The 17581-nt window shown below is 40.2% G+C and overlaps 1 protein-coding gene across 1 annotated transcript; it reads left to right on the forward strand.

The window, feature by feature from the left end:
* The first annotated feature begins 6602 nt into the window (after positions 1-6602).
* BMP15 (bone morphogenetic protein 15) lies at positions 6603-11310 on the forward strand. The gene is given in 2 exon segments (NM_001165898.1): positions 6603-6927; positions 10454-11310. Coding segments are annotated over 2 exon segments (1182 nt in total).
* Positions 11311-17581: the final 6271 nt, after the last annotated feature.

The raw sequence follows: 17581 nt of genomic DNA on the forward strand, positions 1-17581 counted from the left end.
ATCCAGTGAATAAATGGGCACAAAACATGAATAGACACTTCTCTAAAGAAGACATCCAGATGGCCAACACGTACACGAAAAGATGCTCAATGTCATTTCACATCAGGGAAATACAAGTCAAAACCACACTGAGATACCACCTCACGCCAGTCAGAGTGGCTAAACTGAACAAAGCAGGAGACTGTAGATGCTGGCGGGGATGTGGAGAAACAGGAACCCTCTTGCACTGTTGGTGGGAATGCAGACTGGTGCAGCCGCTCTGGAATACAGCGTGGAGGTTCCTCAAAAAATTATAAATAGATCTACTCTATGACCCAGCAATAGCACTGCTAAGAATTCACCCAAGGGATGCAGGAGTGCTGATGCATAGGGGCACTTGTACCCCAATGTTTATAGAAGCACTTTCAACAATAGCCAAATTATGGAAAGAGATTAAATTGTGCATCAACTGATGAATGAATAAAGAGGGTGTGGTTTATATACACTATGGGATACTATGTGGCAATGAGAAAGAATGAACTATGGCCTTTTGTAGCAACGTGGATGGAACTGGAGAGTGTTATGCTAAGTGAAATAAGTCATACAGAGAAAGAAAGATACCATATTTTCATTCTTATGTGGATCCTGAGAAACTTAACAGAAGACCATGGGAGAGGGGAAGGAAAAAAAAGTTAGAGAGAGAGGGAGCCAAACCATAAGAGACTCTCAAAAACTGAGAACAGACTGAGGGTTGATGAGGGTGGGAGGGAGGGGAAAGTGGGTGATGGGCATTGAGGCGGGCACCTGTTGGGATGAGTACTGGGTGTTGTATGGAAACCAATTTGACAATTAATTTCATTAAAAAAATTCATTCATTCATTCATTCATTCATTACAAAAAAGAAAGCCTTCTGAGCAGAGGAGACAGTATATACAAATGTGTTGAGGCAAAGATAGTGTGGTTTGTTGGAAAAATTGAAAGATACCCATAAAGCCAATATGGCTAAAGCACTGAGAAAGCCAAAAGCCTTACAAAAAAGGCTGTCCCAAAGAGTTGTGTAGTGTACTACACAAATTGCCTTGTCAAAGGGGCTGAAATCCAACCTGTGTTCTGCATGTTAGAGTTGTTTCCATCCAGAAAGAATATCTTTTTCTAACTTGTGCATTCTTGTTTTAAATTTCTGAAAGATGCAGAAAATCTAGCAGCAGTCCTTACAAGGCCATGAATGTTTGGCTCCTACCCATTATACCATCCTTTCTTGGAATTCTTTCCCTCAGTCTCTGTGTTCTGGCTACACAGGTATTCTGCACCTTCAGTACCTTTGCACATGTGTTCCTTGTTATACTGGGTTCCATTATCATATACTCCAAACAATGCTTGGTAACACTGTTGAAGTTTGTTAAGTATTTTTTACTGCAGAGACCATGACCCAAGGCTGATTTGGCTACATTTGAGTATGAGTCTGCATGAATTACAATTGAGTTAGAATTTCCCTAGTTTTCAGGATAGGAAGGGTGGTGCAATGCCCATTTCCAAGTGCTCTGAGCACTGACTCTTGTTACCCATTCATGGCAAAGGGAATCCTTTCTTTTCCTGGGGCCTCTGGCATCTTTAGGGATGGAGAAAGCACAAGAACTTCTTAGCACGGGTAATAATGATTTTTTTTTCCAAAAAGAGTTGGAAGCACAGGGGAAAGTTGTTTCAGACCTTTGTTCTACCTCAAAACTCAGGATAGCCTTCTCCTTCTCTGAGGACACATTACAACATCCAACCAGAATATGCCCATCAGCCTAGATTTCTGAAAGAATGATAGGCTCCTATTACAATGATTTGTTCTACAAATATTGATTGAGCACCTATAACAGTGAATAAGAAAGGCATGATACTTTACTTCACAGAGCTTATATTTTGGCATCTTGTTCAGGAACATCTGTAGGATTACTTTATAGGAGAACTGAGTCTTCTTAAGGGGCTAAATGCCCATTGGCAGCTTATATTACAAACTTACAGGATATAGAGAGGGGCTCTGAGGTCAGCCTGACTTGGGTCCAAATACTAATAGATTTCACCATCTGAGAACTGTTTAACCTTGGATAAGTTTCCTTTTATGATCTTCAATTTCTTTACCTGTAAATGGGAATAATAATAATACTTAACTCATGGAGTTAATATGAAGACAAAATTATATATAATATGTAAAAGGATATATTATAGTGTCAAATTAATAAGTATTTCTATATAATACATCATATTTCCTGTTTCATGGAAAATGATCTTTTTAAACAAAACACATCTAGAGAAAAGATCCAGTTTTAAAAGACTCAGAATGGTAATCAGAGGAAATGTCATAGTTATAGGAAATGTTTCCTATCTTTTATGTCCCTATCAAGGTTGTTATCTACTTCAGATTGAAACTATCTGTTTTATTTTGCCATCTCCCAACCTATCTCAGTGCCTAGCAAACTGCCTGGGAGTGCTAAGGATAGAAGACTCGTCTTATTCATTTCTGTACTCCCAGGGTCTAGTATAGTGTCTAGAGCATAGTATGATTATTATATGCATTAAGTCACTTAATACTCACAACACTCCTCTGAAGTAGTGCTTTTATTATCCTTATTATTAGATGAGGAAACTGAGGCACAGAGAGATTAAGTCAGTTGCCCAAAATTACCAAGCTAGTTAAGTGGTAGAGCTAGAATTTGAACCCAAGCAGTCTGGCTATAGGCCTGCACCCTTAACAACTAACACAACCACATAGAAGATGCCTATTAGTTATTTCTCGAATAAAATTGCAAGAAAATGTGAATTATAATCATGTAAAACAAAGAGTGCATTATACATGTGTATTTTATGGAATAGCCATGCTCCCCAAAGATGGATAAGAATCTATTCTTTTGTAAACATCATGCATTTTACCAGTGTACCATCACATTATTGTTTGAAAAGTTAACCCTCACTGTACATTAAGAGGGGTTTCTGCTGCTTAAAGCAACTTGTGGTGACCCATTTTGTTATGTCAAGAACTTCTTTTGTCATGTCAGTAATAACTTCCTAAACTCTCCAATCTATAAAAAAAATCATGTTTTCACATATTGGCTTCCTGCTAAAACAGGAGGGGCTGGTAAATATTGTTTAGAAGATTCTGTTCCAATCACCTATAATCTGCCCTTTCACCCCATCCTACTTCTCCAATCATAAGGCTGGAAAGACAGTTGGTGCCCTCTTCTGGGGTTTTGGGGAAGTAGCATACATTGGGCCCACCAGGGGGGTATTTCTAGAAAATAATCACATCAACTTCTTTCAATTTTGGTGGTAAGAATGGAGTTGATTTTTGGATATTTTTCTGAAATAAGAAATTGAATCTGTTTCTGAAAATGGGAAAGCTGACCTGTTCAATCAGGTGAGTCTCCTGAAGCCCTGGTAGAGAGAGGAATGGAATAAAAATTCAGCTGAACTTTAGAAGCATGCTGACCAGATATTTCCTTTGGTCAGGTACACTTTACATATACTTCAAAAATCACAGGTTATTAATGATAAAATTTACCATTTATTTAGGATTATATAATCCTATATATAGGATTAGATACTTAATATATACTGTCTCATTTAAATTGCACCACAACCCCAGAAGGTTAAAGAATATCTCAAACTTATAGTTAAGAAAGTTGAGATATAGAGAAGGTTAAGCAATGGCCAAAAAATAGCAGAACCAGAAATTCAAACTCAAATAATGCTCTTCTCTGTGTAATATGTTGTCTCTTTTTATTTCTTTTGGCCCTGTATCAATATTTCACTAACAGATGTCAGAAAAAGTTCTTGACGGATGTAATCCCAATGCAATACCACTGAAACATCAAAGAAAACTGTGCCCCAAACCCTTAGATAGACCCTTTGCTAGTTGTCCTGACAACTTGTTTTATTTAGTTATGTTGGATAGAAAGATAGGAAGTTTAAAGTGGTAGCAGACAGAGGTCAAGGGCCAAAGAGAATGCTGGGGAGGCAGAGAAGTGCATAAGAGAGCAAGAAGGAGTAGTGAAGACATGGAGGGCAGGGAGGCTTTATAAAGCCAGAGCTCCATAGCTCATAAAGCCAGAACTAGGCCATCAGGGTGAGCCCTGCTTTCTGGAGAGCCCAAATTGCATCAAATGTAATAATTAATCTGTGTCTAATACTTTGTGCCAGGCACTGTTTTAAGTGCCTTACATGTGTTAACTCATTTAATCCTCAAAAAAAAATCTTGTGAGGCAAGTATTTTGATTACTCCCATTTTATATATTAAAAAATTGAAACAATGGAGGGGCTATTGTTTTCAATTAGCACATGAGGAAACTGAGACACAGAATTGAGTAACTTGCCCAAGGTTAGACTAGTAAGTGGTGGAGGTGGATTTTAAACTTAGGATTCTGGCTCCAGAGCCATATTCTTACCCATCATGATATACTACCCTTCCCACTATGTTGTAAGGATAGGTATTGTTTCAGGAAATGTTTACATCAGGTATATGTGAGTGTGTATGCTTATGTTTATATTGGGTTGCAATATAAGATGTAATTATTCCTGTGAGTCACAGACAAAAATGTCTAAAAGCTACTGCTCTATCAATAGTATTGCTGAATTATACATCTTCAACCTTACTAGAGATAATGCCAAATTACTCTCTAAAATGATTGTACCATGTCACATCCCAGCCAGCAGTGTAAGAGAGTTAACAGTGTTCTATATTCTCACCTGAACTTAACAGCGTCAGGCTTTTAATATGCTGCCAATGCAAAGGGTGTGAAATCATATCTTATGTGGTTTTAAATTGCATTTTTCTGATTTGCATTACATATTTTCATATATTTTGACTGTTCATGTTTTGCCTACTGTGAATCATCTGTTTATATCTTTTACTTATATATTATTGCATACAATACAAATGTACACAGTACAACACACAACACCAACTCTTTGAGGGAGCCAGCAGTACAGATGAAGAAACTCAGGCTGGGAGAAACCTTGCTTAAATTCACTCACCTAATGGGTTGTTGAGTTGGGATTTGACTCCAGACCCAAAGTACCCATTAGCCCGCTTTTTGTTTTATAGTACATGCCAGGGACCAAGGCCATGTTAGTAAAAACAGAAGAAGGGAGAAAATAATTTCAAGCATGTAACGATATATCATGTGTCTAGGTTTTATGTAATTAACATAGATTATTTCCTGTATCCTCACAACAACTTGTGAGATAAAACATATTATCCTTATTTTACAGGTAAGTAGACTGAGGCTCAGGGAAATGAAAGATTTGCCTTGGAAAGGTTAAATTACAGCTGAGAAGAGGCAGAATCACAATTCAAATGCAGGTCTATGTGATTACAAAGTCTATACCTGTTACACAATAGTGCTACCTACCCATAGATATTCTTGGTATGAAGTAAAGGTCTCCCATAAACCAGGTCAGCTTCATCATCTCCTAGATTCATGTTTTGACCTCCTGCCCAACCGTCTTAGAGCCCCCAACAAACTTCTTCTACTTGGAGATGGCCAGGACTACACCTACCATTGTTTGTAGAATCCTGGTCTGGGGCAGCCTTAACTAACAGGTCCAGCCTACTGCTTCCATTAACTATTAAAGTGAGATTAGCTCCCAGCCACCTTCCACAGACTCATCTTCCACTGCCCCCCAGGCTTCTCTGATGTAGCCCACTTAGGATCTCAATACCTTCCATGGTAAACCAGAAATTCTAAATCAGAGTTGTCAAACTTGGCTGCACATTAGAATCACCTGCAGAAGTTTAAAAAACTCCTGATGCCCTACTAACAGCCAAGACCCACTATATCAGAATCACTGAGGATGGTACCCAGGCATCTGTAATAGTTAAAACTCCCCAGATGATCCCAATGTATAGCCAAGATTGAAAACCACTGTTGAGGCATCTTCTTCAAGTTTCAGGAGCCACACTCACAGTGGTTTCCACATTTTAGTGTTCATAGAAACTTCTTGGAGCATTTGTTAAGATTCAGATTTTTGGACCTCAGCTCCAGAGAGTCCATGTTTTGGTCTGGACCCAGGAGTCTGCATTCTTAACAATAACCCCAGATAGTTTCACTTAAGTCAATAGCAGACCACATTTTGGGAAGTAATGCATTAGAGGAAGCGCTACATGAAAGTGGGATGGGAGCAAGAGGTCTCTGGCCCTTTAAGGACTAATTAAGAAACTACCTTTAAAGCTGTGGAGCACAGCAAGGAAGGGTTGTTTTGGTTTTTGTTTTTTTTTTTTTTTTCATCCTAGTGGATAAGGTAAGAGAGCAGGTCCTGGAATGGACCTCTTCTTTAAGGTTACCTCAGCATCCGAGTAAGTGCTATCTTGTTCCCAGCCCTGAAGAGCAGGAAGGATATGCTGCACTGTCCCACCGGTTGTTTCTGTTTGTTTTGATGCAAAGAGGCCAAGAGACCTCCTTCTGTCCAGAAATCCTCCAAGAGGAATCAACATAAGGCCTGTCTGCTTGCCTTTCATTTTTTTCTCTCCCTATCTTTTGTGGTTTGGAGCCAGATGCAGTTACCTATGTGAAAGGAAAGACTCAGAGCGACATCCTTTGGGCTTGGGATACAGCGTGTTGCTGGACAGCACACCTTTTGAGATGCTCTGTCTCAGCATCGTTAGAATCCTTCTTTGGGGACTGGTGCTTTTTATGGAACATGGGGTCCAAATGACAAAGATAGGACAGCCCTCTAATGCCCTCATGGCTGATGCCCCTTCCTTGCCCCTGATTCGGGAGCTGCTGGAAGGAGCTCCTGGCAAGCAGCAGAGGAAGCCACCTGTCCTAGGGCATCCTTTGCGGTACATGTTGGAGTTGTACCAGCGTTCAGCCGATGCACGTGGGCGCCCTAGAGAGAACCGCACCATTGGGGCCACCATGGTGAGGCTGGTGAGACCCTTGGCTGATGTAGCAAGGCCTCTCAGAGGTGAGTTATTATACCGTACTGTCCTGGAGGGAAGAGAAATGGGGGAAAAGAGTGTAGGGAAAGGGGATCTGTGAGTTTACGATCAGGCTTCATTGCCTGGTGGGTGATTTGTTTCTCAGGCTTAGATTTCAAAGGATGGAAAAGTTGGGAGAAGCTAGCTCCAAACCTGCTTCCCTTTAGGGCTCCAGTTTAAGAACAGATTGCCTTGGGCCCTACCTGAGGAATCTCTCTCAGACCCCAGGACAACTGAATGATATGTCAGCTCCTATCTTTCAAAGAAAGTCTTATTGTTTATGTCACTGAAAACTATAATTGAGAAATACTACTATGTATTCTTGTAGAGGGCTGTTTATGTGTGGTTTTATTCTTATAAGAGCAAAGAGTACAGGATGCTGAGTTGGGGAAATTTGTAAGAATGGACAGAACCAAATTAACATCCAAAGGTCTGTATACCTAGTTAGGTGAACATCTGCTATTGTATATAATCCTTAAGAACCACTATTACCATTAGCTGTCATGGAGCAATTAGCCTAATTTTTAAAGATAAAGAAAAACTAAAGCACAGAGAGGCCAAATAACTTGCAAAGTTCACATAGACAGTGGGTGACAGAGGTAGGATTTGAGGTCAAGTCTGCCTGATTCTACAGTCTACTCATAACTTCTCAAGTGTTTAGATATCCTTGAATACCAAGCAGTTTTTCTATTAAGGCCATGTTGCTACTTGGGTTTTTGGTACCAAAGGTATTTTGGAATTTTCTTTGTTCCCATCATGCTTGATTTAAAAAATATCTTTGTTAGATACTGTTCCAGGAAACCAGTGAGCTTCTGAAGTGCAGGGCTCTCTAGGGAATGCAGAAAGCATCGACTTCAAGGAAATCTTGGGAACCTAGTGAGATCAATTTTGGGCCTTCGGTAGTTTACATTCCCTCCTTTAAGTGAAACAACAAATATTCCCCTAGCTAATCTTTACTGTGAGCTTGCTATGTTCCAGGCATTGGGCAAAGTACTTTACAAACATTATCTTCATTAATCCTCTGCACCATCATATAAGGTAGGTATTATTAACATAATCATTTTATAGGAAAAGAAACTGAGATTCAGAGTAACTTACTCAATGTAACACAGCTAGTAAGTGGTAGAGCTGAGTGTCAAATCCAGGATTTTGGGCTCTAGAGTTTGTGCTTTTAAACATCCTGCTGTGCTGACTCAACAGATTTTAATTGAGTACCAGGCACTGTTTGGGTTGGGTCTAAAGAGGAAAATAACTGTTTCCCTGACCTCTGAGAGCTCCCATCAAGTTGGTATAGATAAATAATCACATCATGGTGTTACAGCATAACAAATGCTTTGACAAGGATAAGCAGTAGGGCTCCCAAGACAAGAAAGAAGAAACAGGTCACTGCTTAAAGCCAGGAAGGGGAGGCAGCAAGACAGTGAAAGACTTCACTGAAGAGCTAATATTTGAGATGGACCTTGAGGAAGGAGGAAGGAGACTATGCATACAGGCAGAGATATGCATTCTGATTAAGGAAAGAGAAAATAGCTTGGCGTGGGTGGAGATTCACTCAACAAATACTTAACACCTACAGAGGGATAGGCACAGTTTTACATGCTGACATACAGATATGATCAAGAGAGGTACAGTTTTCATGGGTGAGACATAAGTAAACACTTGTAATTGCAAATCATGGTTAAGTGTTCTCAAATAATGAAATAATTTGATTTGCTAGAAAATAACAAATCCTTCCTTTACATGGGATTGTCATGGAATGCATCTTTGAAGAGGTGACATTTGAGCTGAGGTCTGTAAGATAAGCTAGGCATGGGAAGAGCAGAGAGAAGTCTGATTTAGGCAGAGGAAACCATGTATGCAAAGGCCTAGGAGGTGGAAACAAGCTTGTCTGACTTGAAGATCAGAAGGAAGATCAGTATGACTGGAACTTAGTGAGCATTGTGTGAGAGTGGCAGGAAAGGAGGCTGAGGAGAGGCAGGGACTTGTAGGCTATTATAAGGAATCTGGAATTCATTCTTAGTGCAGCAGAAAGCTGCACAAATCAAGTTTTTACAGATTATATGGGGCTAGATGAGGATGCCTAGAATTAGGCCACTATCCTGGTCTGACCATGGGACGTACTGGCATCTAGGGAATCTGGAAAGGATCCAGAAATAGAGGACAAGAACATCCGGCCACAAGTCACCATTAGGAGATGACCCAGCTGAATTGAGCTTGTCTGCAGAAATATGCCAGGTTCAATCACATAGGATGTGTGAGTCAGTCATTTCCCTGAAAAGGTCTGAGCAGACCCTTCCTAGCTCTGATTCCTAACTACTGCACCATGCTTCAGGAAATATGTGATGTCAAGGCCTGAAAGTAAAGGGCAGTTCCTCACCAGACAGCCTGCTAGAGATTGGGTTGGGCTCCTTTTTAGGCAGGGTGGGGCAGGTGTATGGGTGGGCCTCTTGAAAAGATGATTATAGGATGGGAGTGTAGAATAACTTGAGAAAGCAAATAGAAGCCTGGCTTGGGCATTGTGTGAATGATGTCCAGTGCCCTAAACTTAAGGGTGTATTAAGCATGAGTTGAATCTGAACTTTGAAAAATTATCCTGATGTTTCAAGACCTTGAAAACACTTCTACGTTGACCATTCCAGGCCTACTGAAGAATCCAAGCTTGTGGATTCAGTGCAGAAGGAAGCTTAGGTAAATAATATGAAAATTAACATGCAAGTGTTTAGCGATAAGGTGTTTGAAGATAAAAGGAGGCTTTTTCCTGCAATGCCTGGTTTTTGTAATCTTTGCTCTTAATCTTTTCCAGAAGATACAGAAATTCAGAGCACTTCAGCCCCAGACCAACCCTTGGCCACTAGGTGTCAGCATTACAGTTTGGATTAAAACTTAATCGCCAAAAGGCTTTCAGTTTCTAGTAGAATTCTTGGGAAACAAAACATTTATAGGACAAGACCTTGTTGAAAATGGTATTTGGGGAACTGCAGTACAATTAATGTGGTACATGAAGAATAATTTCCAGTAAGGAATGAACAAAGGAGAGACTGAGGGTTAAGGGGGAAATGGCTTAAGAAGGAACAGCTGCTCAGAAAACAATTCTTAACATAGAAGATAGAAATGGCAAAACAGCTGCCCTCACTAGGGGTAAGTAGACAAAATTACTTTGTGGCATCTTGGCCCCACGTTCGAAGTGATGGCAGGCCATAGATAGCCCCCAATATTGGATTGTTACCTCAAAGTTACATCTGTATAATATGACAGGAGAACTAATTCTTAATTCATGCATGTCTCAAGGATATGGGAATAATTACTATCTCATAAGGCTGTTGCAGATTAAAGAGGTAATGTATTAAAACATCTAATAGTAAATGCTCAACAAATGATGGTGATTATCATGATCTTGCTTTATTTTTAGGGCTGCTTGCAGCTGTCAGTTTGCAATGAGCAGGTTTGTGAAGGAGATTCAGGCTAGGAGGTAAGAAGTTAAACTTCTACTCTTGTTCTCTCTTGCTGTTGAAGGCCCCTGGAATATACAGACCCTGGACTTTCCTCTGAGACCGAACCGGGTAGCATACCAACTGGTCCAAGCCACTGTGGTTTATCGCCATCAGCTCCACCTAGCTCGTTTCCATCTCTCCTGCCATGTGGAGCCCTGGGTCCAGAAAGGCCCAACCAACCATTTTCCTTCTTCAGGAGGATATTCCTCAAAGCCTTCCATGCTGTATAAAGCTTGGACAGAGATGGATATCACACAACATGTTCAAAGGCTTTGGAATAAGAAGGGGCGCAGGGTTCTACGACTCCACTTCATGTGCCAGCAACAAAAAGGTAGTGACATTCTTGAGCTTCAGTGGCATGGAACTTCATCCTTGGACACTGCATTTTTGTTACTCTACTTCAATGATACTCATGAAAGTGTTCAGAAGGCCAAACTTCTCCCCAGAGGCCTGGAGGAATTCATGGACGATGACTCTTCTCTCCTCTTGCGGAGGACCCGGCAAACAGACAGTATCACATCTGGGGTTCCTGGTCCCTTCAGGGAACATGATGGGCTTAAAAGTAACCAGTGTTCCCTCCACCCTTTCCAAGTCAGCTTCCATCAGCTGGGCTGGGATCACTGGATTATTGCTCCCCATCTATATACTCCAAACTACTGTAAGGGAATCTGCCCTCGGGTACTACACTATGGTCTTAATTCCCCTAATCATGCCATTATCCAGAACCTTGTCAATGAGCTGGTAGACCAGAGCATCCCTCAGCCCTCCTGTGTTCCATATAAGTATGTTCCCATTAGCATCCTTCTGGTTGAAGCAAATGGGAGTATCTTGTATAAGGAGTATGAGGACATGATTGCCCAGTCCTGCACATGCAGGTGACAGCGAAGTGTAAAGCTAGCTCAGGTTTCCTGAGGAATTGGAAAAGAGTTTAACATAACAAAACAAATATCAATGTTAAGGCTGCAAGTGGTGTTCTATCTGTGATCTTCTACCTATTGTGGGTTCCATTCCTTACGGTGTTGTTAAGTCTCTTCCCCCATGTATGAGGTCCTCACTTTATACAAACAGTTCTGAGTCCAAGCATTTGTACATTTTCACCATTAGAGCCCTTAAAGATGTTCCTTTGGAGATGCCCATCTTTTTTTATTGTGACCTTGTCAAAAGTCACCAGTCCATGACAGTAGAACTTTTGGAATTGTCCTACCAAGGCCTGCAAAGGTGAAACCTTCCTAGTATCCATCTTTTGAGGCTTTCTAGAAGATTTTGGGCTAAGAAGGCCACTTGAGATTTTATACTCCTCTATCTTGCCTCCTGTACCCTCAAAACTAGTACCTAATCTGAAAGACTGCCTTTCTGGCTGCATTGCCTTCTGAATCTAAAACTAACTTTCCTCAGATGGATTAAAAAAATGTTTAAGCAATAATCTCCATTAAAATCTTTGGAGGGAAGCAGAAGGAATATTTTTTTTTCTAAGATATCAGGGATTTTCCTCTCAGCCTCTGAACCTGGGGAAAGTACCTGGGATCCCTTCCTATCCTCTGGTGAGAACAGCCCTTAATAAGGCCAAAAGGAAAACTTGAGTATGGAGTTGAGAGGATAATCTTTTCAAAACCATCTGCAGCTATGGTGAAGAGAGGGAGAGCTGTCATTGCTGATTAGGATTATGTATGGGAGAGTCATTTTAAACTTTCTAGATTTCACAGGACATTATTTTATATAACACTTAAATTCTTGTTAATTATCCCACAAAGAAAGCTCCCTGGTAGCTCTGAGGCTATGCCTTGGCCTGGTTGGGGGTGGAGGGGTAGAAGGCTGCAGCCAGGAAGCTTGAAGGGCTGTGGGGGAAGGGTGAGATGTGCTGAGGCCTGGGGCCAACTTCATTCTGGGCTTGCCTATTTGTGTGTTCAGTTTGGCTCTGGGCTGGGTATCTGGGGGAGACGGGCTTGCTGTTTGGGGAGGCATGAAGTTCTGCCTTGGACTAAATAATGCAGTGTGACTTTTCTACTCCTATGCCGTGCTGAAGTGATGGAGACTGGGGTGTGTTACAAATAAATCATTTTTTGTTGTTAAAGAGAATCTTGAATGTTTGGGGGATTGGGAGAGAGTGGATGGAAGGAATTTATTTCCTTTGTTCCCATTAGCTATGGTCAGGAGCTCAACCTTAATCTCCAAGGGCAGAGCTGCAGGCTACTATGAAGTTCTCTTTTAAGGCAACACTGCTAGTGATCAACCTTCCCCAAGGGGCCCCTTTGAGGAAGCCCAGTAAGGCATTTCGCCTGCCCAACTTTTCCTTGACTAGTTTTATGGCCATTCCAGTGCAATGGGACTGATTTAGGGTGGGTGCACATATTTTCTAAATGTAATCCCCCCATTTTTCTTACCTATCCATCAAAATAACTCCCTTCTCAAATAATTGGTTCCAGCTAGACCAAGTATCTTACACATCTATAAATGCACAAATTTTATTCTTCCTGAGGAGCTGTTCCTTAACATTCTTTGATCTACCTTTTTTTTTTATTATATCTTTAGGAATCAGCTCAGGTATTTTTTTTTTATCTCTTCAATGTCCCCATTACACCCCAGACTCAAGTAGATTCCCTGCCTCTGTGCTCATTTAGCACTATTTGCTTTCCTTTAACACATTCTAGTGTAACTGTCTTTGTTACCAAAAGATAGAACTCCCTTTGGGATTTTCAACTATGTTTTACCCATTTCCATATTACTGGCACCTGGCATGTAGTAGGTCCTCCATGGATATAACCATAAAACAGTGATACTGTGTGTGTAGGGGAGAACACATTCTTGCTAGCATAGAATATTCTAGTGTTCACATTTCATTAATTTCCCATTGGAATAAATGCAATATATGATATAACTTGTATAGAAACTAACATTATCTTAGTGCCCCATTATTTCAAAATCATGATTCAAATGGTACTAGAATGTGATAGTTATGTTCTTGAATGAGGCAGTTTTGAAATCACTATAATATGCTGCAAGTTGACACAGGAAAATAAATGTGGGCTTCCAGTCAAGCTATTTACCCAGCCTGCCTGGGGTAGGCACAAATACCTAACGGGCCTGAAGACAGACCTTGCTCACAGGACCAGATTCTGAGTTCAGCATTTCAGTGTTGTTCAGAATTTTCAGAAAATCATGGTGTCCTAGCCTGATGAGTCCTGAATAGATATGAAACTTAATCTTTTTATGGAGGTCTCAGGGTTAATTGGCCACATTATCCATTAAGCCTTGAGTTGTTACAATACCCAAAGAAAACACTGGCTGGATGAGGTCATTTGTGGATTCTCTCTTCTTTTGAAATATTGATTTCAGCTCAGCATTTTTTCTCAAGTCTGAAGTAAGAGATATATACCTCAAATATTCTTCTGGGAGGAAAGCAATAACTTGCTAGTGGAGGAGGGTATGAGTGAGTCTGTCTGCCCAGTTGGGTGGGGAGGAATGGTTACTTAGTCCAGAAAGGGAAAGCAGGGAGCAAAGTCTACTTTGCTTGTCCCAGTTCTCCCTGTGAATAGACCAGAACTTTATTCAATGTATGGGTGCAAAAGGAGCAGGCATTTAAGCTTGATTCTGACCCTGGAGCTCTGTGGAATTTACCTGAAATATATAATGGATATATTATATCCATTCTGGACCAAGCTGGAAAGCAGGTGAAATTTATTGTCAGTTCCACCAAATATTTGGGTTACTAATTTTGTTAATGTTAGGGGTTTTTTTAACGTTTATTCTTGAGAGAGAAGGAGAAACAGAGTACAGCAGGGCAGGAGCAGAGAGAGAGGGAGACACAGAACCCTAAGCAGGTTCTAGGCTCTGAGCTGTCAGCACAGAGCCCAATGGAGGGCTCGCACCCGTGAACCATGAGATCATGACCTTAGCTGAAGGCAGCGCTTAACTGACTAAGCTACCCAGGCACCCCTGGGTGCCTAATTTTGTAAAAGAAGGCTTCACACCTTCATTTAGTTCTCCTAACAGTACTAGGAAAAGGAGGCATTAGCTCCATTTCTTAAAAGTAACCATTTTATTGAGATACACTTCGCATACCATAAAAGCCACAATATTAGGTGTCAATTCAGTGGGTTTTAGAATATGCAGAGTTGCACAAAATTCGCTACAATTTTACCACAAAAAGAAACCCTTACCCAATAGCCATTAATCTCTATCCCTCTACCCCAACCCTAGCCTCTGGTAACCACTAATCCACTTTCTTTTTCTATGGATTGTAGATGTTTATATAAGTGAAGTCATATAATATTTGGCTTTTTGTGACTGTATTTTTTTTTTAATTTTATTTATTTTTGAGAGAGAGACAGAGCACAAATGGGGGAGGGGCAGAGAGAGACGGAGGTACAGAATTTGAAGCAGGCTCTAGGCTCTGAGCTGTTAGCACAGGGCCTGACTCAGGGCTCAAACTCACAAACCATGAGATCATGATCTGAGCCGAAGTCAGACGCTTAACCAACTGAGCCACCCAGGCGCCCCTGTGACTGTCTTCTTCAACTTAGCATAGTGCTTTCAACATTCATTTGTGTTGTTCATTCCTTTTTATTGCTGAGTAAAATTGCATTGTAAAATATACCACATCTTGTTTACCCATCATTTGTTAGGTATTTGAGTTGTTTCTACTCTGTGGCTATTATGAATAATGCTGCCATCTTGTGATGAGCACCATGTGTTATAAGTTTTGAATCGCTGAATTTTACACCTGAAACTAATATTATACTGTATGTTAACTAACTGGAATTTAAATAAAAACTTGGAAGAAAAACAAAAAAAAAATAATTCTGCCATGAATGTTAATATGCAAATTTTTGTGTAGACCTATATTTTCAATCCTCTAGGAGTGGTAATGTTGAATCACGTGTAACTCTGTTTAACATTTTGAGTAATGCTAAACTGTTTTCCAAATTTGCTTTACCATCTTACAATCCAGCAATGTATGAAGGTTTCAATTTCTGTACATCTTCACCAACACTTCTTATTGTCTTTTTTTATTTTAGCCATGTTAGTGGGGATGAAGTGGTATTTCACTGGGGTTTTGACTGATTGCATTTCCCTAATGACTAATGATGTTGAGCATCTTTTAATGTGTTTATTTGCAACTTGCATTTCTTATTTAGATAAATGTCCATTCAAGTCATTGGCCCAGTTTTTAATTGAGTTATCTCTTATTATTGAGTTGTAAAAGGTTTTTTTTTTTTAATATTCTGCATGTTAGTCCCTTATCAGATATATGATTTGCAAATATTTTCTCTAATTCTGTGTGTTTTCTTTTAACTTTCTGGATGGTGTCCTTTGAAACACACAAATTTTTGATTTGGAAAAAATCAACATAATCTATTTTCATCTTTTGTTGCTTGTGCTTTTGGTGTCATGTAAAAATATTGAATAATCCAAGTTCATAAAGATTAACACCTATGTCTTTTTCTAAGCATGTGATAATTTTAGCGGTAACATTTAATCCATTTTAGTTAATTATGCATATGGTATGAGGTAAAAATCTAACTTCATTCATTTGCATGTTGATATCTAGTTGCTGGAAAGACTAGTCTTTCCCCCATTGAACTGCCTTGGCACCCTTGTTGAAAATGGACCATAAATATAAGGGTTTATTTCTAGACTCTCAATTTTGTTTCCTTGATCCATATGTCTATTCTTACAACAGGATAACACTGTCTTGATAACTGCAGCTTTGTGTAAGTTTTGAAATTGGTAAATGTAATTCCTCCAAATATTTTCTTCTTTACCAAGGTTGTATAGGTTATCCTGGGTCATTTGTATTTCCATGTGAGTTTTAGGCTCAGCCTTTCAATTTCAGAAAAAAACATATCAGCTGTTTTTTTTTTTTTTTAATTGGGACTGCATTGACTTTGTAGATAAGTTTGGGTAGTATTGCCATCTAGCATTATTAAGTCTTCTGATCTATACACATGGAATATATTTCTACTAATTAGGACTTAATTTTTTCAACAGTAAATTCTTCTTTAATTTTCTCAAATTTTTTTTGTCATTTTCAGTATATGTCTTACACTTTAAATTTATTCCTAAGTTTTTTTATTCTTTGATGCTATTATAACAAGATTTTTTTTTCTAAACTTCATTATCAGACCATTAATTGTTAGTATATAGAATTACAATAGATTTTTGTTCATCAAACTTGTACCCTGCAACCTTGCTGAACTCCTTTATTAGCTTCAATAGTGTGGATTTTTTAGGATTTTCTATATACAAGTTCATGTTGTCAGTTGAATATAGATTGTTTTACTTCTTTCTTTCAATTAGGATGCATTCTTTTTTTCTTGTGCTTACCTTGGCTAGAACCTCCAATACAATGTTAATAGAAGTAGTGACAGCAGACATTCCTGTTTCCAATCTTAGGAGGAAAGCATTCAGTCTTTTAGCAATAAGTTTGATGGTAGCTGTGAAATTTTTATAGATGATGAGATTCAGTATTTGCTTTAAAGCTACAATAATAGATTTTAAGAAGGGAGAGAAGATGGTGTTGTAGGAGGACGCTGGGCTCACCGCGTCCTGCTGATCACTTAGATTCCACCCACATCTGCCTAAATAACCCAGAAAACTGCAAGAAGCCTAGCAGAATGGACTCTCTGGAGTCAAGCATAGACAGGAGGCCCAAGGAGGAGGGTAGGAAGGGCAAAGAGGCGATGCGCACTACGTGGACTACCAGGAGGGAGCTGGGGGGTGAAGGGGCAGTCCACCGGGCAAGGCAGAGCCCCTGAAGTCTGGCTTGCAAAAGCAGAGGGGCTGGATGGAGTGAGTTCTGCTTGGAGAGTGGGAGATGGAGACGACACTGGGAGGGAGAGGGGTTGTGCCCTGGAAGACAGAGCTCAGCTCAGAGGGGAACAAAGGCACTAGCCAGCACCATCTACCTCTCCCATCCCCCAGCCAAAATCCCAAAGGGAACCAGTTCCCCTCACTGAGCTTGCTTGCACTGCGCAAACACCCAACGCTGTGTTTCTGTGGATCCATCCCTCCAAGAGGCTCTGCCTGCCTCCCTCCTGGTGCTGCAGGACCACTCCTTCAGGGGACCACCAACAGCAAAGTGAGCTAAGCCTGCACCTCCTGCCCCTGTGCAACTTGCGGTTCCACAAAGGCTAATATACCAGATCCCATC

Source organism: Felis catus, chromosome X (assembly GCF_018350175.1).
Source record: "Felis catus isolate Fca126 chromosome X, F.catus_Fca126_mat1.0, whole genome shotgun sequence".
Classification (NCBI taxonomy): Eukaryota; Metazoa; Chordata; class Mammalia; order Carnivora; family Felidae; genus Felis; species Felis catus.